Source organism: Bos mutus, chromosome 11, assembly GCF_027580195.1.
Source record: "Bos mutus isolate GX-2022 chromosome 11, NWIPB_WYAK_1.1, whole genome shotgun sequence".
In the NCBI taxonomy this organism is placed as follows: domain Eukaryota; kingdom Metazoa; phylum Chordata; class Mammalia; order Artiodactyla; family Bovidae; genus Bos; species Bos mutus.
In genome coordinates, this window is record NC_091627.1 from 78,010,846 (window position 1) to 78,035,875 (window position 25,030).

At 46.6% G+C, this 25,030-nt stretch overlaps 1 protein-coding gene across 1 annotated transcript in view; it reads right to left on the bottom strand.

Moving 5' to 3' along the window:
- The window catches only part of EPAS1 (endothelial PAS domain protein 1), a 92,188-nt gene extending 84,883 nt beyond the window's left edge, over nt 1-7,305 (bottom strand). Inside the window, exon 1 of the mRNA XM_070379637.1 lies at nt 6,723-7,305. Within this exon, the coding sequence (XP_070235738.1) occupies nt 6,723-6,748 (26 nt within the window). The 5' untranslated portion in view covers nt 6,749-7,305. The remainder of the gene's footprint in view (nt 1-6,722) is intronic.
- Between the last annotated feature and the right edge of the window lie 17,725 nt (nt 7,306-25,030).

Below are 25,030 nucleotides of genomic sequence, written 5' to 3' on the forward strand. Positions count from 1 at the left end.
GCAAAGGTTCTGATGGTCATGACAGATAAGTTTTTCTGATGTACAAGTGATCTCTGGAAACAGTCTAAGGTGGTCAAGCTAACTGGTAGTCTTAAAAAATTAGGGGAAATTAAAAAAGACCACTTAGAAGTAGGTAACATTCTAGTCCATTCCACACCTGTCTTGAGTCCAGAGGGCTTATAGGTCCCTGTCACTCTTCTTGAGACCGGACTATTGGTGACAGATTGCACCCAATCTCTACCTGAAAGAGCTTCCCTGTTGGCTCAGATGGTAAAGAACTTGCCTGCAATGCGGGAGACCTGAGTTTGATCCCTGGGTGGGGAAAATCCCCTAGAGAAGGGCATGGCACTTGGCACCGCATTCCAGTATTCTTGTCTGGAGAATTCCATGGACAGAGGAGCCTAGTGGGCTACAGTCCATGGAGTCACAAGAGTTGGACATGACTGAGTGACTAACATTTCATTTCATTTCTACCTGAAAATCATAGATGCTGTGAATGGCACGCCTTGCATGGCCACCATACACACAATGATGTGCAACCGCCAACATGGCTTGCCTCTCTCCTTAGTGATATATGTTCATGCAATTGTGTTTTAGAGCCCTGGGAAAACTCAAGAAGCCCTTCAAAGTTCACAGTGCAGAGGCCAATGGTGTGATGACTGTGAAAGCTTAGGACTCATCAGAGAAAGGGCCCTATAAAGATGTACCGTACTAGTATTGCAATGATCATAGCTATTCTTTATTCTCCCCTCCATTCTCTCCTTCCTGTGATTACAATTTCAAAAGATCAGTAGAGCCAGAAGCTGTTTTTTGCATCTTGATTTGGAGATGGCTCTTCAAAAGTTATGGAGGAAGAGCTTCTAACAGGTTCTTCTGCACAATCGAGTCCGAAGGTTACAGTAATTACTGAATTACTGCCACCTGTTAAGAGTGGGACATGGAGGGCTTCCCTGGTGGTCTAGTGGTTAAGAATCTGCCTGCCAATGCAGGGGACACGGTTCAATCTCTGGTCCAGGAAGATTCTACATGCCCTGGAGCAGCCTGGACCTGTGTGCCACAACTATTGAGCCTGTGTTCTAGAACCCAGAAGCCAAAACTACTGAGCCTGCCTGCTGCAACTAGTGAAACCCGCTTTCCCTAGAGCCTGTGCTCCACAACAAGAGAAGCAATGAGAAGCCTGTGCACTGCAAGTAGAGAGCAGCTCCCGGTCCTTGCAACTGGAGAAAACCCCACACAGCACGGAGGAAAACCAATGAAAAATAAAGAGCTTCCAGGGCTTCCAAGCCTGCCCTTCAGATCTTCAATCGTTGTCTGCATGTCAGGGTCAAAACAAGTGATGAGTCACGAAAGAGAAAAGTAATTATAATAGTTATAAATACAACAGCAAAAGCAGTTATCATTTATAGAGTACTTGCCACAGGTCCGGAATGGTATTTATAGACATCTTAGGTAAGGTAAGGTGGTGTGGATCACTGGTTAAGAGTAAAGGCTCCAAAGGCATTTTGCCCCATTTGAATCTGAGCCTCGGCCATAGGCCATACTACCTATTTGACCTTTGGCATCTCGCCTTTCTATGCTTCAGCTTTCCCATCAGGGAAATGGGGATAATAACAGGGCTTATCTTATGGGTGCTTATGAGGATTAAAAGAGCTCATGCACGGAAAGTTCTGAGGATGGTGCCTACACAAACAAGACTGAGGGGTTTTTTTGTTTGTTTTGTCCTACTGCAGATATAATTAATATTAAGGACACACAGATTCCTAGTATGTAAAAAGACCTCCAGTAACTGTTTGAGGATGGTGGAAAATGTGAAGATAAAATTTCATGGCCATTTTAAGAAGCAGTAACAAAATGAGCCACATGAGAAGTAAGCCTGTGCAGGGCACTGAGCTGCCCACTCCCCCCCCCCATTACTGAGGGCAGACGTGTGGGTGGACAGACAGGTGGGTACAGGTAAGGTTAAGCCACACTACAGAATTTTAACTAGACGCACATGCCAACCTCCTCCCCCATCTCCAAGATAGGGAGAAACACTGGCGGTGAAATGTGGACCTCTCTGAGACCTGAACAGTAAGATCCTGAAAGGTAGGGCAGTCACCAAATCAGACATTCAAGAGCAAGGGCTCACCTTCTCCAGATCACAGAACTTATGAAAGGCTATCAGTGCTGAATTGACTTCCCTTGTGGGGAACAATACTTATATCCCTAACACTAGCAGCCATTCAGAGACTCACAGACCACCCTCTGAAGCCCACTCACAAAGCCCAGATTAAGAAGCTCCCTGTCCCTTCCTGGTCTTCCTAGAGTCTAGGCTGTCTCCACGATTACCCTTAATGGGACCAGAATCTCCACCCCATCACTCCCAGACCCCTACTAGGTGCCTCCCTTCATGCCCCTCACCAAAGCAAGTGTGCAAAGAATAGCAAACATTCAACTCTGGGGGCCCTTCTGGCTATGGTGTCGGAGAATACCCCAGGGATGCTCTTGAACCCTCTACTTCTCATCACTCCTGACACTGACTGACTTTCGCTCAGAGCCAGTCTTTATGCTGCTATCAGGGCCTCTCCTGTGTGATTCCAGGGAAAACTAGGAACCCATTCTCCCACTCCCAAACACACAATACTTTTCAATAATTATGCTTATATGTGATTAAGAACTTCTTTAGCTTCAAAAGATTTTATCTCAATAGAAAAGTGACAAGCAAGCTGCAAGCTACCTATATTTTTAGGTAAGCTTCCTTGTATGTCCTTCCCTCCCCCCAAACAAACTAAACAACTTGAAGACCAAGACCACATCCCTTATTCCTTAATGTCTCCTCAACATTTTATCCAGAGAGGGAGTAGGTGTTCCATACACATTCGCATTCATATTGGTTTATATCATGGTATGAAAAGCAGAGCTAATTTCATGAGGACACTAGATATTAGTACTGGGAGAGTGAGGATAAAGGGTACTGGGAATCCTGGGAGCAAACACTGTTAACTTCACAATATTGGCAAAAGCCCTACCTGCTATGAACTACAAATGAAGGTCAGTACCAAAAGCAAAAGGGAAGATTCATTAGGCTAAAACAAAAAGTCATGTTGGTATGGGCCAGAACTGAGGTAGGAAAAAAACAGTACTACTGGAGAGATTTCCTGAGAGGTGGAAAAGCCTAAATCTTAAGATAACTAATGACAGCAAATATTTTCAAATGTATTGGGCTAAAATCCTGGAGTACTAAGAATTATCTAATTGGTTCTGTTCTATTTGTAAACATTTTACAGAATAGATTCCTAAAATATTGAGGATTACCCTACACAGAGAGAGAGAGAGAAAGAGAGAGACAGACTGACTGATTTACGTTTGAAGTGAATTAAACAGTTTTGTCTCATGGTTTTCACTCCTAGTGAAACTGCCAGCGTATTCAGTACAGTCTCTTGGATGTCTCCACTGACAGGTAGTTCTCTACTTCACAAAGCAATCTTCTCCACTGGGGAACAGTCCTTGCATAAAACTGTAAGATTCCCATCAGCAATACTGAAAAAACCTGTAGTCACAGCATTCTTTAGAACTTCACAAAAGCTGTGTGAGTTAAATTTTATTCACGGGAACATGTACTGTGTTACATCAATTTATTACATCCAGTAATGCAATTGGAAAGAGAGATCAAATGTTAAAGGGATGTTTATAGAAAACATATTTACATTGAGAAAAACTGCCCAGCAATATTTTTGCCTTTAGATTTGAATAAGAGGTGGACTTGATTTTACTTTAGCAGAGGAAGAACTACACCCAGGGACAGGAGAGGAGATTTTTGATCCTCTTTCCATGGAGGCCCCACACTAAGCAATAGAAGCCTTCTGGGAAGGAGCTTTGAGCTGTCTAGCTTTGGGAATGGACTTTGATCCCTGAGCATCCAAGGATCTGATTTACATTTATCCAAACCACTCTCCAATCCCCATGTACGTCAGAACTTCCAGACTGTTTTCTCTTTCAGGGAAGGGACTCAAAAATTGTCTGATTAGGAAGTGAGTAGCCCAGACATTTTCTAGCTCTTCACAGTCCAGGAATCCTGATTAAAGAGACCTTCACTTCACTCCTGACAGGTGAGTGCAAAAAGTGAGTGCAGCACCTTAGCAAGCATCTGGCCATCTCTGATGTCAGCACGAATGCCCACTACCACTAAAAGAGCACACTTTGAAACCCTCTGTCAAGGCCAGCCAAACGTTTAGAAAGTAAACTCTTTATTATTAAACATTAACATCTCCATCGACGCATGAATGTTCTGGAACAAAACAATCCTGCCCACTTCTTGAACGCCTGTTATTAGAAGGAACACTGTGAATGTTCCGTGCATCTTGCATTTGGGGGAAGAAGAGACTCTGCTGAACCAGAAGAATCACATTTTAAGAATCTATACACAGAATCCTAACCTGAAAGCCTCATACGGAACTTGTGAAGCACTTTGTCAAAGCTAAGGATCACCACTTACATGACACACCAACTTCCAATGCACTGGTTCACATATTTTAATTATACCTTGGTCCTTCAAGGAGCCTGCCCCCAGCAAACAGAGCCAGACTAGAAAAGTAAATATGTCTCAAAACACTTAGCCCAACATGAATTGGACAGCCTCTCACAGGACTCCGGATGGTGAGGGACACAAATGTTTGCCCTGCCGGTCTGCGACATAAAAACCAAGGCCAGTCGCAAAGCAGACAGGCAGGGCCACCGGCTCTGGCCTCCTGGACATCTCATAGGCAATCCCCACAGTGGTTCTGAAACCTGCTGCTCTTGCGAATAATTCAGAGCCTGATTACCCAACTTTTTTCCAGCTCCGATTCTGGCTCCCTCTATCTCTAACAAAAGAGGCACTACAGTTAGGTATGTCGAAATAATTTCTCCTCTGCTCCCAAGTTTCTTGAAACGATTAACATATGTAACAGCACAGAACCCGTGCACAGCCGCGCGGGAGAAACTGACGCTTCACACATCTGTCAAGACTACCTTCAGGCCCCACCTCCGCGATTGCAACATTCGCCGATAGGCATCACAGTTGTAAAATGTACAATAAGTTCCCTCACCGGGTCCGGAGCCCAGTGTGCGCGCAGAGGAGCTGACTATAACTTTGCATTTTGATTGTTCAATCATTGTTATTGGCAGGCTATACTGGGCTTGCAAAATGCGTTGGAATCTTAAAAGTCCCTTCCCTGCTTCGCTGCCCTTCAAAGACAGAAGACTCCAGGGGTGCTTCGAGGCCTCCCGGGGCGCGCGCCCGCTGCGGTCTCCGGGGAGCCCAGATCGACCGAGGCAAGACTTCGTTAGCCATCTCAGGCCTGGGGGTGCCGCAGTGACGCGGGAGGGGCAGCTGCGGCCGTAAACTCGGAGTTAGGCTCAATCCCCTCCCCTTCTCCCCTCCACTCCCGGCAATCCGGGAGCGAAGGGCCCGGGCGCTCTGCCAGAAAGGGCGCGATTTGCTCCTGTTTATCAAACCCTTATCGGTGCCCCGAGGTGGGAACCGCCGCTTTCGACCAGCGGATACACGGTTTCTGGCTCCGGTCCCGAAGTCGGAACACGAGTAAATCGACCCAAGCACTGAGCTCTTCGGGCTCCCAGGTTCGAAGCCGGTCACGCTCGCCCATCGCGGCTGGGTTCCTCATCTCCGAACCACCGTACAACCCCCCAGCAGCTGATCTCCGGAGGCTCAAATCCTTCAGCCGGCCCAGCACGCGTTCGATTACAGTTCCCCGCACCCCAGCCCCGCCAGCCACCGTCGAATACTGGGCGGAGAGCTCCAGCCCGCTGGGGCGGCACGAGTGGAGGTTGAGAGGAAAGGGGAGCCAGGCTGCAAGCCGCGCGCGATGGCAGGAGGCAAGGTGATTCCCACGTCTGAGCGCCACGCCGTGCGCTCTCACCCTCGCCGGGAGAGGGCAGGAGGGCAGTGAGAGTTGGCCTCCGTTGCCTCTCACCCAGTGCCGAGAGGCTGGCGAGGGCAGGCGGGCATATCGTGGCTGCCCTTCTCTGTCCTCTTGGGAGAGAGACACCGGGACCTGCCGGGAGTGCCGGGTGTCGCCATCCCCTCCCCACACGCGAAGACAGCTGCTTTCGCGAGGCAGCCGGGCCCACTAACCACTCTCCCGCCGAGGCAAGCTGCGGGATCAGGAAAGGGACTTCTTCCAGCTTCCGTGGGGTCTGGAGCCCTGGAGTGGGTCCCTTCGCTGAGCCCTGGCAGCTCTGCCGGGGCCCGTCCCAAGCGCTGCATTCTGCAACTGCCCCTTGCCAGTTCCGGGAGGCAGAGCGGGCAGAGTTCATTTAGAAGGACCCCACGGGTCCCGAAGAAAAGAGTGGATGCTGCCCCTCAAGTGGCCGTGAGAAAGTCGAAAGTTGATTTGAGCGAGTCAACCAAGAAACGTTTCAACACGCTGGCCGCGTGAGTTTGGTGCGGGGTTTGGAGAGGGGTGGATTTTGGAAGGTACCTCGAGAGCACCTCCGACCTCTAGGGCTATTTCCTGGCTTCGTTGTCCGCTCAGATTCCCGACTCCTTCGGGCCACAGAACTCTCGACCGCGAAGCCGGAGCGGCGCGTCGCCAGACTGGACACCTGCGCTCCCCTGCCAAACCTTCCAAATCGTCCCTGGGTCCTCAAAGTCCCCTCGGCGCTCTTCTCCCAGCGGCGGTCCCGCGGAGCCCCGCCACCCGCACCCCGGACCAACTCCCCTACCGGCTCGGACGCCCGCTTACCTTTTCTTCTCCTTGTCAGCTGTCATTGTCGCTGGGGCCCTTTGAGGCTCCGAGCACCTGAGCTCCAGGGCCGGCGCGGGCTGCAGCCGCTACTTTCGCTGTGGCCCTAGCCCACTCCTCGAGGCCCACGCCGATGTGAAAGGTGCCAGGTGCTCGCAGGTCCCGAGCGTCCGCACGGTCAGGTGGAAGTTGCGGGCGGCAGGCTTGGTGCGGGGGAGGGGGGGTGGAGAACGGTGACCGGGAGGAACCTGTACCGGGAGGCGGGGTCGGGAAAGGAGTGGAAGGACGCTGTCAAACGCAAAAAAAAAAAAAAAGTGGGGGGCGGTGGGCAGCGAGCAGGGGGCTGAAGTTTCTTTTTCCTTCGAAAAGGAGTCAGGAGTCCCTTTTCTGGGTTTTCAAAATACAAGAAGTGGCTTGAAAACGACTGGAGTTGGCAGAGTCCGGGGCCGGGCAGACGCGGAGGCTGAGATGACCATACAGTCTCAGGACACTGCCGAGGATTGTACGGCCGCCTCAGGAAAGCTGGGGCGGGAGGCGGCAGGCGCCGGTGCTGTGCGTCGGGCCGCTCCCGAATGTCGGGCTCGCGGGGCGGTCAGCCCACTTTAAAAACTCCGGCGGCCGGCGGGGGTGGGGAGGGCGCGAGGGGCGCGGACGCAGCGGGCGGGGGCCGGGGGGCGGGCACGCGCAGGCAGGCAGGCCCCGCCCCCGTCCGCCCCGCCCCGCCCGCGCCGCGCGCCGGGGCAGCCTACGGCGTCCCGGCCAATCGGGAGGCGCGGCCGCAGCCTGTGCCCTGACCCCGGCCCGCCCCGCTGCCCCCGCGGTCTGCTCAGCAGCGGCCCGCCCGCCGCGCCTCCGCCCTCTGCGGTTAGCGAAGTTGTTTATGAGGTCGGCGGGGTGGCGGGAGGTAGGTGGGACTCCGCACCGAGGAGGCGCACCTTGATGGGGCTAAGCGGCAGCGAGGACTGGGTTTGCGGGGGGTGCTTGCAGGAGTGGCTGTGCTCCCGTAAGCCCGGGTCCTCCCACCTCTGCCCTGTCCTTGGGACCCGGGCTCAACCGCGAGCGCCCAGGGTCCCGCGCTTCATAGAGCCATCGGCGATGCCGCGCTCCCGTGTCCCTCGCCCTGCTGCCTGTGCTATCGGGCCCAGGTCGGGGGGTAATTCCGAGGTCTCCAAACGCTGCGCTCGGTCTGGGCGATGTGTTTTTCCGGCAGAACGCAGCTAGCTTAGCAGCCCCGAAAGAGAGAGGCAGGGAGACCAATCACTTGTGCCTGTCGGATCTGGGGAAACAGTGCAGTGAAACTGAATTACTGTTGCCTCTGCTCTTCTCTTCCTTCACCTGGCACGTCTGTTGCCTGCGGGGTTGCGCCGAGCTGGAGGGGATGCCTGATCGAAGGTCCTTCGGGCGGTCTGGCTTGCCTTGCCCAGCTCCCAACACCTGGCCACCACCGCCCGGGTCCGGGCCAGTTCAGAACTGGAGAAGCAGTCTGGCTCTACGGCGTGATCTCGGGATAAGAGTTGACAGCGTGTCCTCAAATCGCATAATTTCAGGGCTGCCCAAGGTATCTCCGCGGTCCAGTTGAATCCCTGGTAACGAAAAGACTGCAGGTGTAGGGAGATCAGAGGTCCAGGGGCCGTCAGAGCCCAAGGTTTTCCTGCTGCTCTTTCGGCGCTGCCAGGGACCCGCACCCGCTGGGGATCCTCTGCTCTGTGCTGCCGCTGACTGCTCTCCCAAGAATCCCACCCTATTCCCTACCTACATGGCAGCGATCCAGCAGGGATATTTCTGGAAGGGACCGGGAGGATTTTAATCTTTGAAGCTCATTTGAGAGGGGCGCACGGGCTTCACAGGTGTGAGCTGAAGAGAAGAGAAAGCAAGGGTGGCGGAATTGGTCCACCCTGGGACCCTAAGCCTTGCTGTTCATTTCCCCCCTTAGCTTCCCCACATTTTATACAAAAATAATCTGCTGTAAGGCACCTTCAGTATTGTTAGGCTAAGTGAAATAAGCCAGTCACACAAAGGCAAATGCTGTGTGATTCCACTCTTGAAGTTTCTAAACTAGTCAGATTCATAGAAGAAACAAACCAGAAGAGGGTGGTGTGAGGGATTCATGTTTAATATGTATAGAGTTTTAGTTTTGCAGGATGAAAAAGTTCTAGACGATGAACAATGTGAACATATTAACAATACTGAATTGTATGCTTAAAATGGTCAAGGGGGTGTTTATGTTTTTTAAAACATAATACAAAAAGGAAATATCAAGAAATAAGATACATAAGAAGAGTTTGGTATAAGTTCGTGTCACCACCAAAATACAAAATAAATGTGTTTTCCCCCTGGCAACCTGTAAGAGGGGTGGGAGTACTTTTCAGGAGCTTTTGGAAGGGACTGGAAAGCGGAATAGGCATAGGTGTAAAAGCCAGCAGAGAACTGGGGAAACAGGCGTATTTTCTCATTTTCCTAGGGTTGCTGAGTACTGTGCACACAGACATTGAAATCAAATATCAGGCCCGAAGTTAGGAAATTCAAACAAAAAATTGCAAATCCCTCTAGGGAATCTTTTCTTGGTGTTGGTGGGTTTTAAGTTCAGTTCAGTTCAGTCGCTCAGTCGTGTCCAACTCTTTGCAACTCGCCAGGCCTCCCTGTCCATCACCAGTTCCTGGAGTTTACCCAAACCCATGTCCATTGAGTCGGTGATGCCATCCAACCATCTCATCCTCTGTCATCCCCTTTTCCTCCTGCCTTCAATCTTTCCCAACATCAGGGTCTTTTCAAATGAGTCAGCTCTTCGCATCAGGTGGCCAAAGTATTGGAGTTTCAGCTTCAGCATCAGTCCTTCCAATGAACACCCAGGACTGATTTCCTTTAGGATGGACTGGTTGGATCTCCTTGCAGTCCAAGGGACTCTCAAGAGTCTTTTCCAACACCACAGTTCAAAAGCATCAATTCTTCGGTGGGTTTTCAGAACTAGTTAATTTCATATTGGGCTTCTCCAGCCAAAGGATTGGTGAGACACAGTTCTCCATTAATTAGCAGTAAGCTTATTCACCTTACTTGGGACTGGAGTGGGAAAAGAAACAGGTACTTTGATGACTTTCAGGTGCCCAAAGCCTTGCATTCCCAGAGCAAGGAGAAATCTCTAAGTCTTCAGCTGTGCTTGCCAGTAGCAAAGTGACACCTCCAACCCAAAGAGAACATTTCAACAAGGTTGAGCTTATGAAATTAACTTATGTTAAAAAAAAGAAGAAGAAAGGTAAAGCATCAGATAAGAACACATCAACCATATTAACAGATCCTTCTCATGGCCAGCCTGCCCATCTTTCTAATCAGGATTTTTGCCCTCTAAGTGAAAGGTCCCAAGCTAAGATAAACAATTATGCAGATTTTGTGGAAATTCCAGTGAGTAACATTGAAGAACCTAGGATTTTGGAGTATGAGATTTGCCAAAGCCTATATAATTCCCAGAAGGGTTGCAGCCAGTCTTGCTTAAAGCAGAGCTGAGGGACCCAATGACCTCTTAAGATTTCTTCCAGGATTCAGTTCAACAACCTTTGCAGGAAGGAGCTGAGAATGTAAACCAGATGCAGGCTTGTGGCTAGAGTGTCCCATTTTACTTTTAAAGCCTATGGAGAACTAAAGGAGAAAAGCTTCATAAGATGATGGCAGGGAGAGAGAGAGCCCCAGATTCAGTGTCTCTGCTGCTGCTAAGTCACATCAGTCGTGTCTGACTCTCTGCGACCCCATAGACGGCAGCCCACCAGGCTCCCCTGTCCCCTTGCCTGGGATTCTCCAGGCAAGAACACTGGAGTGGGTTGCCATTTCCTTCTCCAATGCATGAAAGGGAAAAGTGAAAGTGAAGTCGCTCAGTTGTGTCCAACTCATAGCGACCCCACGGACTGCAGCGCACCAGGCTCCTCCGTCCATGGGATTTTCCAGGCAAGAGTACTGGAGTGGGGTGCCATTGCCTTTTCCCTCAGTGTCTAGAGACCTTGAAGTTTTGGCCACAGAGGGCAGCAGAGGGCACTACTAGGCAAAGCTCCCAAGCTGCTTAAAATGGGAGCAAACTGCCCAGCTCCTAACAAATCTTGCCACCTTCTCCTTACTCCAGACTGAACTGCTTGGTGACAAAGGCTGCAGCAGCAGGGAAACACCCATCTTGTTTTAACTAGTTCCAAGACTGGGTCTCTGGCTTCCTCTCCTCTATAGAGCATAGCCCTAGGAGGATGGGATAGAGAAAAGGAGTTAAGTTACAACCTTGGTAGTTAGCTGGCACCTGGGATGCTGTGTGCAGATGGCAGAAATAAGACCTCAGTAATCTGTTAAAGTAACAGTATGGTCCAGGATGTGGTTGGAAATTATGTTGGAATATGTCTTCCTAGAAGAAGAGATATTGGAAGGCAGGGCTGTTTCTTTTGTATTTTACGACTTTCAGTGCATTATCACACATCAGGGCTGAAACTAGAGTGAGGTAAGAGAGGCTGTCAGAGTCATGCAAGTCCCTGCATGAGTCCTGGTGCTACCAGGTATGTTATCTCAAGGATGACCCATCTGGCCCTTGTCTGGATATTTAGTTGTTTTAGGGGTGGGAGAGGCTGCAGATTTGGGAGCAGAGATGGGAGGAAGGGCAATCATAGAGGCTATGACTCTTCCCCTATGGAAATAACACTTGAAATAACAAGGAACACTTGCACATTACTCCCTCCAAAAGAAACCAGCTCTTAAGTTGTGACTTTACAAAATCTATTCTCATACTTCCCATCACTGAACTTCAGCACCAGTAAACCATACCCCTCCCCCCAATCCCCCACATCTGGATTCAGGCCAGAGCTGCGGGATGGTTCACATAGACATATGCTATATCTACTATTAAATGTTGTGATTCTTGACACCCTTAATCCAGAATTTGTCATCTTTCAAAGAGTTCTGTAATTTTTATTAAGGAAAGGATCAAGCTTTTTTGAATTCCTAAGTGCTTATTGATAAGAAGGATCCAGTTTTAAAGAACCACAGCCTCGGGACTTCCCTGACAGTCCAGTAGTCAAAACTCCGCTTCCAGTGCAGGGGATGTGGGTTTGATCTCGGGACTTCCCTGATAGTCCAGCGGTCAAAACTCTGCTTCCAGTGCAGGGGATGTGGGTTTGATCTCTGGTCAGAGAACTAAGATTCCCATCTGCTGTATAGAGTGGTTAAGAAAAAAAAAAAAATATATATATATATATAATCAAGAATCCCAGCTTTCCCTATGCCTCAACCTGGATAATCAATAACTATTGAGACTAATGGCTTCCATTTTTAGGTCTAGGGATGAGGTTTTTTCCATGAAAGGTCTTGTCTGTCCATCACGCTTATTAGTCCTTCAACTAACAGTGAAGGAATCATTGGCCCATGGCTACCATGTATCCAGTTTCTATTTGTGTATACCCTACATTTCCAGATAATGACACACCTTTACTCTCTTTTTAAGACTTCTGAAACCAGTAAGAATAGTTTAATGTGGTAATGTTCCTATTTTCTCCCCTAAACTGTTTTTAAATTGATATATACAACATATATATTCTTAAAAATTTTTAATATAAGAATTGAGAGGAAAATCAGAGTCTAAACAATGAGTGTTAAAAGAGTTTGGTGATGGAGGGTGAGACAGTGCAAAGAGTGAGTGAAAAAGTAGGAAAAGCTAGAGTCTCAGCTGTGTATTAATAAGAAAGCTAGGGCCCCGAGAAGCACCACTTAGACTGGCCCATCTGCCAGGCTGGTGGGTGCCATTGCAAGGTGGTAAAATCACACACATGCGGGAAGAATGGTCCATAGAAAGGACACACCAGCCCCACCTTAGAGAGAAAAAGGCACAAGCAGAAGTGAAGGTGCTAATGTCACTAAAAATGATGATACTGGGCCCTAAACAGCACTACCCTGGAGCCTGGACAATTAAGAAGGATACAGAACAAGGGTCAGAGATACCCTCCTGACTCCTGTAGTGTGGTTTGTTAAAAATAAAGTAAGGTCTGTAACCATGTGTTAAAATGGGACTTTTTCTAGTTCAGTGTCAACTGAGTTCAGTCCCAAGACAAGAGGAACCAACTATCCTTTTTTCCAAGATACACAACTGGAGAAAGAGATTTTTGAAGATGGTTTTGCAGGATTTAGCCAGTGCTTACCTCAGGGAGTGTGTGGATGGATATAGGCAAGGACTAGACATTTGGTCTTGAGGGCAGAGTTGTCAAAGTCATGGAGTCCCCCCTTCCCAGGCCATGGAGGAAGGGAGAACCCTCCCAACCACTCCAGGTCTGGTGACTGGGGCTTACAAGTGACCACGTCCTGAGGTTGATGCCTGTCCCCTGGAGCTTGAGGAACACCTATGGGTAAGAGGCTGACTGAAGTGGCGTGATGCTGTTAGGGGGAGGACGAGGTTCTGAAGTTACTCCCTCTCGTCTACATCATGATGATGGTGCCTGTAGCAGGTTGGATTCCCCAGAAGCCAACTTGAGGGGGAGATGAGTGTGCAGGGAGGTTTAATAAGGAGCACTCTTGGAATTAGCACCAGTGGGAGGAACAGGAATTAAGCTGGATTGGGCAGAAGAAGTGGAATCTCAACAAAGACCTCGCCCAATCCCCCGAGGAAGTTCTGAAGCTGGAACAGCCCTTCAGAGTTGTGTTGGAGGGGATAGGCCTGTGTACCTCTGTGCTGATCAATCATTGATTCTGGCCGCTCCCGGGGAAGATATCTGATCATGGGCACCAGTGCCTGGGGGAGGATGCCCTTCATTTCTAAGGGGAATCTGGGCAGTGGTCACTAGGTCTGTACAATGTTTACAGATATTGTACAATATTTACCAGATTGGAATCCATAGGCTTACCTGTCTAGGATTTTAGAGAGGATCCTGTCCAAATATACTTCTTCAAGGAGATCCCAGCAGAAAAAGTGAAGGTGCTGCTGGAGGAAGAAACTATGGGAAGATGACGAGTAGTCAGCTGAAGAAGCCATGAGGGCTGCAATTGGAGGGGACTATTAGGGGAAAATCCAGCAAATGCACAAAGATAACAAAGACAGAAATAGCTGCGATGACCAGAGAAAATCAAAGAAATTGGCTTTCTATCTCTGGGCCTCAGTTTCCTTTTCTTTAAAGCGAGAGGGCTAGATATTTAGAGTTCCTTTAAGCTCTGCTGTTTGAATACTCTGTGCATCACTGAATTACATGATGGTTTCTGACTCATTAGCCTAGGCTGGCAGAGGTGTGAGACTATCTCTGGGTTGCTTAGGGTCCAGCCATAGACTATACTTTTAGGGCTTCCGTTTCCTACATGGGAAGAGAACTGCTTTGGGCATCTTGTCTAGGCAGATGCTCTGAGGAAGGGCGGTTTAACAGGAGTTGGTCTCCAGCATCTTCATGTCTCACCTCCCCTTGATCTCCTTATCATCCTGGCATCCTCAGTGCACTCCTGTGGCAGACAACAGGGCACCCAGCAACATCGACGAGGGAGCTTAGAAATGGAGGGAAATTCTAGTCACATCTGGCCCACTCTCTAGGTTTCAGTCTCAGAAAAGGAGAATGGGAGGGAAGGGCCACACAGCCTCAGAAATGGCTTTCCTTCCAAGTCATTATCACGTGTCCCCAGCAAACTCCCTGCAGATTTAAGAAGTGGTAGCAAGAAACAATCAAGGCTTGGGCCTAAGCTAAGTGAGGATAGTCTCATGGTACTGAAGGGGCTTCCCTAGTGGCTCAGATGGTAAAGAATCTGCCTGCAATGCAGGAGACCTGGATTTGGTACCTGGGTTGGGAAGATCCCCTGGAGAAAGTCATGGCAACCCACCCTAGTATTCTTGCCTGGAGAATCCCATGGACAGAACAGAGTCAGACATGACTAAAGCGACTTGGCATGCACACATGGCACTGAAGGGATCTGGGTACTGCAGGAGTGTGATTAGGAAACATATTAATGTACAAAGAATGGGGGAAATGTTTGCCCCTTTATGATTTGCAGTGGCTGTGCAAAGACCTTTTCTACCTGTGTAATTCTAGGGTCTGGAGCTGCATCCTTCTGCAGAGTTGGTGTTAGAGAGGAGGGTTTCAGGGGCACCTTCTAAAGCACTCATGAATGTGTCCCTAAATGTACTCACATGTACCACATATACATGCACACGTACCTCCCCAGGTGCCAAGCCAAGATATAAGTTTCCACACAAACCTCATTTTTAACGTTTTATTTTTCTCCACTGCATACCTCTGTCTTTTCTCTTTGAAGAAAACCAGGAATGTAATGCTGAGAATGTGCCTGTAAATACTTAAGATTTTAAACTCTGAGGATTTCTCTTGGTTTCGCTCAGAGGCTAGTAGCCTCTGGTGCATGAGTTGGGGTCACAAGCCCAGCTATGATCAACATGCTCAATGATCTACCTCAATAGAATGAAGAGGAGGCATGGATGTTTCAAAACTTTTAGACAATGGGGCTTGGCACGCTCTATCTTAATTGTTCATTTTTTATCATAGCAGATTAGCCCTCTTATTTATTCTATCTTAGGCTAAATTAAAGAGTCTCTCCATCAGACAGTAATTTATGGTAGAGAGATGCCTTCTGACCTAGAAATATGCTGATAGTAAAGTTCTAAGTAAATGACTCCAAGGCAGAGAGCCCAGAGTTCATTGTGTACGAGAGCATTACAAAGAAAAGTTCATCTGCCTGAGGTATAATAATTAAGGCCAGAATTAGGCTTGTCCTGGAAAGACCCAAAGACAATTCCGCGCTGACTTTACCTGTACAATGTACAGTGGTGAGTATTTCTCTGCAAATTCTAGGAGCATCTGTGGAATGGAACATGGGTGCCTTGCCCTGGGCAGCCCCTGGCTCAGGTTCCTAAGTGCTTTCTCCCAGTGCCTCGTAAGAACAGTTTACCTTTCTTGTTCAGCTCAATTTTTACAAAACCTTCATGCCCTCTTTATACTGAAACTTTGTGCAATCGGCATTAGCATCAGAGCAAAATTCTTGTGGATTTTAGAATCTCCTGCATATTCCCCCTCTAAATAAGGAGCCAACTATTACAGCCTTGATGTTGGAGGGGATCTTGGTCTATAGGTGTGTCCTTGAAAGTAAGGATGGGTGGCTGTGAAGGCCATAGCATCTTGGGGATTAAATAGGGTTGAAGCAAATCGAATGCTTCCCCCACAGTCCAGTTATTTAGGTGAAGTAGCATGAGGAAATCCCTAGAGCTGGAAGGAGTGGATTTAGAGGGAGTCCCCGGCCCTGCAAATTTTCACTAAATTTCTTGCCTGGGGCAATCCCATCCCCCACCGGCCCTGTGTGCCTACTTCGCTTCTTCTTTCCACACCTCCCTTTCTCTTTCCCTGTTTTTCTTTCCTAATGAATGTATCTTTTTTCTCCAGAAGTTTCTACTGAATTTAAGAGAAGCTGTCAAGACAAACGGATCCCAAACTGAATGTACACCTGAAAGTGTACATTTGCTGTACACCTAAAAGTAACACAACATTGTAAATTAAATATTCAGCTCAGACAAAACCTAAGTCTTGTACGCTACACATTCTGTACATTTAAAAATGTAGTTTCTATTTGATATAATTTTTTAAAAAATCAGATTATTTTAAATTTTTACTAGAAAATTACAATGAAGTGGCATTTTTTCTATTTGATATCATTTAAAATCAGATTATTTTAAATCAGTTTCTATTAAAATGAAGAGGCATTTGCTTTTCAGAGTCAGGAAAGACACCTCTCCCCTGCCCTTTGCTTGCTAAAGTGGCCTACTTCAGGAGGGGGGCCCACTGTCCCCCTCCCCACTCATTAATGTAGGGGTGTTTAGGTGAATTCCCTGCACCTGTCAGGAGCAGGTGGGTAGGGACAAGGGAAGCCTCTGGTTACATTTTTAAAATAGTGTTGAGAAAGAGGGAGGGAGCCAGGCAGGGAGGCCCACCTGACAGGAAGGGCAGGTTTTTCTGCCTCCTTCCCCGCCTTCGGTCTCAGCTAGCCCCACACCCTGTCACCTTGTCACCCCAGAGCAGCCAGTAGTCCAGCCCCACACATTCAAGGGCCCTACGCTGGCCCCACACAGCCTTCCCACTGAGTTTCTCTGTTCCTGGGGGACCTCCCCTCACACAGAAAGGAATCCCTTCTCCTAGTTCAGTTCCTGCATCCAGGCTGGGGTCAGCCTCAGTCCCTCAGCCAGTTATCAGCTGGGAGCTGGAAATGCAGAGGATGGCTCTGTAGGGAAAATGGACAATGAGTCCGGGGTCTGGGTCTGGCTCACTTGGGCAAAGCTGAGAGGTGGGTGCCAGGCACTCTCAGTGGTCCTTTCCTGGCCTCCTCTATGCCCCAGAAGGAGTCCCAGGCCCTGGAAGGGAAGCCATCAGGGCCTTTGGCACCCTGCCTGAGGGTGTGGCACCCTGCCTCACCCTCAGCGTCTGGTCAGTGCCTTCCTCAATGGGTGGCATGGCCCCTCCACTGGGCATAGATGTGGCTGCGTCTTGCTCTTGAATTATTCTCAGGCTTGCACACCTTCTGCCTCCCCTGCCAGGCCTCTCACCCAGGCCCTCAATACTTGCTGGCTGATTATTTGCCTCTTGGTGGATTGAATGACAAACCAGTCCCAAGGGTTCTGAGCTTGTCCTCAATCATCTCTGGCCTGACAGGTTCCCAGGATGTCTGGATCACTGGCTGTCATGGAAAGACTGATGGAGAGCAAGACACTGATGCTTTAGGATTGCAAGCCCTAGGACTGGGGCACACAAGGCCTTGGAATCAGGCTGACCTGGGCAGACTCCCAGCTCTGCAACTCAGCTGATATCCTTGGACAAATCCATTACCGGTTTCCTCATGTGTAAAACTGAGATGATGATACCCACTGGGAGGGATGTTTGAAGATCAAGTGAACTTTAATACATAGACAATGCTTAGGCACAAAAATTACCTACCTACTACCCAAAGTGTACGTGCAGATAGAGGCCGGCTTCTTGCATTTGTTTGTTTTTCACTCTGTGCACTTGTGTGTGTGTGTGTGTGTTTAAATGCGCTTTCATTCAAACTCAGCCTGCAGGGCTGGGTGACACACCGGAGGAGCACTAAGATCTTTCTTGATGTGTCACAGGTCTTTTCCCAATCCACCGACAACAGAAGTAACTCTTCAGTAAAAGCAACAACACTACTAACACTTCCTAAGGGGTTTCTGTTGATTCTGCTTCGTGAGGAGGAAGCCAGTACCAGATTCTTATCCCTCTTCTCCTTAAGGGGAAATTGCCTTAGAGGAAAAAATGGAGCGTTTCAGCAGTGACTGCAAGCTGATCATCAGTCCCAAGTGTGTTGGTTTCTACTGTACGGTAAATGAATCAGATCTACATGTATATCTATATATCCCCACTCTTTTGGATTTCCTTCCCATTTAGGCTACCACAGAGCACTGAGTAGAGTTCCCCCTGCTATACAGTTAGTTCTCATTAGCTATCTATTCTTTACATAGTAGTGTATTTATGTCAATCCCAATCTCCCAGTTCATTCCCCACCCGGCTTTTCCCCACTTGGTGTCCATATGTTTTTCTCAATGTCAGTGTCTCTGTTTTCTGCTTTGCAAATAGGTTCACCTGTACCATTTTTCTAGGTTCCAAAAATATGTGTTAATATATGATATTTGTTTTTCTCTTTCTGACTTCACTCTGTATAACAGTCTATAGGTGTATCCACATCTCTGCAAATGGCATACTTTTGTTCTTTATGGCTGAGTGATAGTCCATTGTATGTATGTACCAAATCTTCTTTATCCATTCCTCTGTTGATGGATATTTAGGTTGCTTCTTTTCTTGGCTATGGTAAATAGTACTGCAGTGAACATTGGGTGCATGTATTTTTTTGGAATTATGGTTTTCTCTGGAATGCACATCAAAACTACAATGAGGTATCCCTTCGCACCCTTGCCTCCTTCTGCCTCCAGAATGGTCATCACAAAAAAATCTACAAATAATAAATGCTGGAGAGGGTGTGGAGAAAAGGCAACACTGTTGGTGGGAACAGTAAATTGATACAGCCACTATGGAGAACAGAATCAGATCAGATCAGATCAGATCAGTCACTCAGTCGTGTCCGACTCTTTGCGACCCCATGAATCGCAGCATGCCAGGCCTCCCTGTCCATCACCAACTCCCGGAGTTCACCCAGACTCACGTCCATCAAGTCAGTGATGCCATCCAGCCATCTCATCCTCCGTCGTCCCCTTCTCCTCCTGCCCCCAATCCCTCCCAGCATCAGAGTCTTTTCCAATGAGTCAACTCTTCGCATGAGGTGGTCAAAGTACTGGAGTTTCAGCTTTAGCATCATTCCTTCCAAAGAAATCCCAGGGCAGATCTCCTTCAGAATGGACTGGTTGGATCTCCTTGCAGTCCAAGGGACTCTCAAGAGTCTTCTCCAACACCACAGTTCAAAAGCATCAGTTCTTTGGCGCTCAGCCTTCTTCACAGTCCAACTCTCACATCCATACATGACCACTGGAAAAACCATAGCCTTGACTAGACGGACCTTTGTTGGCAAAGTAACATCTCTGCTTTTCAATATGCTATCTAGGTTGGTCATAACTTTCCTTAAAAAACAAAAAAAATAAAACTAGTATATGATCCAGCAATCTACTCCTAGGCATAAAAGTAACTTTTAAAATGATCTAGCACCATCTTTATGTCACGATGGCATAAATAGCATAGATATCACTACTGGCATTTCATAGACAGCAGGGGAGAGAGACTAAGTGAAGTAGCCAGCGTGGAGCACAGCATGCTGAGAAATCCAGGGCTCCTATCTCTCGGCCCTTTGTTTCATTTTGTTTGGTTTTCTCTTGTCACTGCTCCAGGCTATTCTTCGCCCAGCAAACCATGTTATCTTTTAGATCTCAAACAAGACCACTCAATCCCTGGTTTCCAACCTCCAGGGGCTTCCATCAGAAGTAGAATACAACCTGGGAGTTTACTAGGAAGAGCTGCTGCTGCTTCTCCAAGCTCCTTTCCTGCCCACCTCTCGCACCGCACTGCCTTCTCTCCGCCCGTGTCCAGAGCTCTGCCTTGCTGCCCCTTCCCCCATCCATCACAGGATCCTTCCAGACTTCCAGACCACTCTGACCCGGCCTGGTTCTGCTCTCTGGAGTCAAGTTTGTCTCTTGTCTCCCACCAGCAGAATATCAGCCTGGTGGAGTCAGGGGCTTTGTCTTGTTCATGCTGCCTTCCCAGCACCTAGCTTGGTGCCTGATACACAGAAGGTAATCAAGAAAGGTTGTTTTAATCAACCGATGTTATACTGCATTCATAAAAGAAAGAGAAGAAAAAGTCCTAGAGAAAAAAAGTTCTGGAAGGAAGAGGTTATTAACTATGAGAAAGTATAATGCTTTGAATAACATGAAGATCTGCTGTGAGAGATTGCAGGAGGCTTGCTGGATCAGCCCCTCCCCACCCAATCTAATCTTCCTGAACCCCAGTCCTCTCCCACCCTACAGGTCTGATCAACAAACCAAATCCAGCAGTAACTCCAAGCAGACTCCAACTCTAAATCAGCCTTAACCCCAGGCCTGCCTTGTAGAAGTAACATCTCTAAATTTAACCCTGCCCTTAATCATCACCTGAATATAAGTAACCTTAACTAACTATGCCAACCATCCAGCATAACTGGATGCTGACATGGAGATATCAGCTAAAATCAGAGACTCCAAAAGCTGGGAAGGACCTTAGAGACCATTTAATTTCTTCCCTTTCTGGATAATACATTACAATTAATATGTGCTACCATTTATTTTCTACTTGGCCTCTTGGTTTCTTTTTCATTTCCCTTGTTCTCTTTCAGATCAACTATTACTTAATATTCCATCTTATTCCTTTTTTGGCTTTTTAGCTACCCTCTTTTATTCTTGAAGTATCTAGGGATTACAATATGCATCCTTATCATGTATGTGTGTGTGTTAGCTGCTTTGTTATGTATGACTCCTTGCAACCTCATGAACTGTGGCCTGCCAGGCTCCTCTGTCTATGGGGTTTCCCAGGCAAGAATACTGGAATGGGTTGCCATTTCCTTCTCCAGGGGATCTTCCTGACCCAGGGATCAAACCCAGGTCACCTGCGTTGCAGGCAGATTCTTTACCATCTGAGCTATCGGAAAGTCCCTCCTTATCACATATAAGAATTTAAACCAGTATCATTCTCTTTTACCACCCTCTTTCCCTGCTCTACTGCTCTCATATATTTTATTCCTTGAGGATATTGTTATAAGCCCCATGATACATTCTTGTTGTTGCTTTAGACAACTGTCTTTTAAAGGAATTAAGAACTGGAAGATTGTTCTCTTAAAGTACCTATCCTGTATAATAATAGTTTCTGGTGCTCTTCATCCTTTTCCATAGATCTTATAGAACCTCACAATTCTGTCCCCACTACCAGACATACTGTGACCTCTCTACCCTTCCACCCTTGCCTTCACAAAGGCTTCAAAATCTTCAAGCTTCTATCCAGTTCCCAGAGTGTGGTTGACTGCCAAGATAAAATTTTAAGCATTTCAAACTCACTAAGGATGGGTCCAGATGGAGCCATGAGAGAGGAGAAGGCAAGTAACAAGGGGCCCCTCCTTTTCTTCCTTCTTCTCCTCCTTCTCTGCTTCTAACCTCACTCTATAGGGCATCTGTCTGATCCCAGGATGCAAGATTCAATTACTATGTTTATTTATTGTTTTTATATCTGTTCCCTCCCAGGGGATGGGAGTCCATGTGCACCCATCCTAAGGAGACCAACAATCCAGTCTTCTTTCTTTTTCCTTCTTTTCTCTCCTCTTTCCCTTTCTTTTCCTGCCAATCAGCCAACATCAATAAAAATGTGGGTTGGAATAAATGCAACTAGGTAGGAAAAGAGGATCAAAGAAGTCCTCAGATTCTGGTCTCTGCTGAGGATGTTGCCTCCAAGGCCATCTAAATATCCATCTCTAAGTATCATTTGAAGAGATAACAAGGGGACCCTCAGAGCTTTGGGAATGTACAGGTAAGGACAAACCAAAGGCTATGCTGATGTGCATGGATTTGAAGAGGAGATAGGTAAACACCGGAGGAATCCTCGGAAGGGTTATGAAGGAAGAAGGGATGCTAGGCACACGTCCCTCAGCTTGGAGGCAATGAATGGAAAAGTGCACAGCTGGCACCAGGCCAGGCTCCTTCCTGGCTTCCAATTCCCCTGGCACTTTATTCCTCCTCCTCCTCCATATGTGTCCCCATCCCCTCCAACAACTGACTTATACTCATCCATCAGAACATACTCAAGTTCCACTATTAAGGCTTCCACACTTACTGTTACCATTTCCTTTCCTCTTCTTCTTCTTCTTTTTTTTCTGATCAAGAGTTGTGGAGTCAGAAAGATCTGTGTTAGAATCCCAACTTAACCACCTACTGGTTGAGTGACATTGGGATAATTCATTTTCCTTGTTGAGTTTTGGTATACTCATCTGTAAAAATGGACATATATTTTTCTTTATTTGGAAAATTCTTTATGAATGAATATAATGGACATACAATTAATATCCTGAAAATATAAAGATTTCATCTAAAACAACAAGAAATATGCAAAGACAAAAACAATAAGCGGATAGGCTCATGAGCAGATGATTCTCAAAAAAATGAATTCCAGTTGAGCTATTTCAAATCCTGAAAGATGATGCTGTGAAAGTGCTGCACTCAAGATGCCAGCAAATTTGGAAAACTCAGCAGTGGCCACAGGACTGGAAAAGGTCCGTTTTCATTCCAATCCCAAAGAAAGGCAATGCCAAAGAATGCTCAAACTACCACACAATTGCACTCATCTCACACGCTAGTAAAGTAATTCTCAAAATTCTCCAAGCCAGGCTTCAGCAATATGTGAACCGTGAACTTCCTGATGTTCAAGCTGGTTTTAGAAAAGGCAGAGGAACCAGAGATTAAATTACCAACATCTGCTGGATCATGGAAAAAGCAAGAGAGTTCCAGAAAAACATCTATTTCTGCTTTATTGACTATGCCAAAGCCTTTGACTATGTGGATCACAATAAACTGTGGAAAATTCTGAAAGAGATGGAAATACCAGACCACCTGACCTGCCTCTTGAGAAATCTGTATGCAGGTCAGGAAGCAACAGTTAGAACTGGACATGGAACAACAAACTGGTTCCAAACAGGAAAAGGAGTACGTCAAGGCTGTATATTGTTACCCTGCTTATTTAACTTCTATGAAGAGTACATCATGAGAAACGCTGGACTGGAAGAAACAAAAGCTGGAATCAAGATTGCCAGGAGAAATATCAATAACCTCAGATATGCAGATGACACCACCCTTATGGCAGAAAGTGAAGAGGAACTAAAAAGCCTCTTGATGAAAGTGAAAGTGGAGAGGGAAAAAGTTGGCTTAAAGCTCAACATTCAGAAAACGAAGATCATGGCATCCGGTCCCATCACTTCATGGGAAATAGATGGGGAAACAGTGTCAGACTTTATTTTTGGGGGCTCCAAAATCACTGCAGATGGTGACTGCAGCCATGAAATTAAAAGACGCTTACTCCTTGGAAGGAAAGTTATGACCAACCTAGATAGCATGTTTAAAAGCAGAGACGTTACTTTGCCAACAAAGGTTCATTTAGTCAAGGCTATGGTTTTTCCAGTGGTCATGTATGGATGTGAGAGTTGGACTGTGAAGAAGGCTGAGCACCCAAGAATTGATGCTTTTGAACTGTGGTGTTGGAGAAGACTCTTGAGAGTCCCTTGGACTGCAAGGAGATCCAACCAGTCCATTCTGAAGGAGATCAGCCCTGGGATTTCTTTGGAAGGAATGATGCTAAAGCTGAAACTCCAGTACTTTGGCCACCTCATGCAAAGAGCTGACTCATTGGAAAAGACTCTGATGCTGGGAGGGATTGGGGGCAGGAGGAGAAGGGGATGACAGAGGATGAGATGGCTGGATGGCGTCACTGACTTGATGGACGTGAGTCTGAGTGAACTCCTGGAGTTGGTGATGGACAGGGAGGCCTGGCGTGCTGAGATTCATGGGGTCGCAAAGAGTTGGACACGACTGAGTGACTGAACTGAACTGAACAAACATTTCAAAATATGTTAAATATCATTAATCATAAATGTGAAAATTAAACAAGCGAAGCATATTTTGCTCATGAAAAGCTACCGCAGTTTCAATCTAAATTAATATTGCAAGGACATGTGAAGATGGACACTCTCTGCCTGATTATTAGCAATGCTTTTGGAATACAGTTTAGCAATACATACAAACAGCTTTGACAAGGCTGGTACATTTTGACCTAGTAATTTCACTTGTAGGAATCTATTTGGAGGACATACCAGAAATGAGGTCAAAGATGAATATTCACAGATGTTTAGATATTCATCTCAGAGTTATTAATAGGAAGTTTTTGAAAACAAATCTAAATGGCCATTTGTAAAAGAATGCTTACATTTGTATAGCGCATTCTTAAAGTGAAATTGCACAGCTATTAAAAATAGTATTTTAAAAAATAATTATAATGATTATATAATGCTCATAAGTAAAATATAGCATTGTGTAAGCTGTGTAATACCAACTTTATGCAGCTATATTTATTTACACTTATGTATGTATGTCATTGGAAAAAAAGACCGAGAAACAATCACACCAAAATGTTATAATAGCAATTTGAAAGGCTTTGGATGATATTATTTTCTTTTTTTTTTAGTGTGTTCTATATTTTTTTACAATAAGCAACTGTTACTTTTAAAATCAGAAAGTAAATTTAAAAGTCACAATTATGCAGTTTGTCCCAGTAACTTCTCTTCTTCAATCTATCCTAAAAAATTAACAGAAATCAGAGAAAGATATTGGTACATGATGTTATAGAACTATTATTTGTAATTTCAAAAGATAGAAAAACAGATGTCTAGTAGTTGGGGAAAAGCTAAAAAGCTAGTCTAGCTGTTTATCCTTATAATGGGGCACTGTTGGAGAAGGAAATGGCAACCCACTCCAGTGTTCTTGCCTGGAGAATCCCAGGGATGGGGAGCCTGGTGGGCTGCCATCTATGGGGTCGCACAGAGTTGGACACGACTGAAGCGACTTAGCAGCAGTAGCAGCAGTGAGGGCAATACAGATGCTTTTAAAGAATTTTAATGACATGAAAATATTTTTGCTATACAGGTTATTAAAAAAGAATAGAAAATATTATATACATGTGATATCACATGTTTAAAATGAATTTTAAAAACAAATATACACACATAAATGCTAATAATTATATTTTTATTATTAGATGACAGATGATTTTTTTCCTTTCTTGTACTTTATTATTTTCATA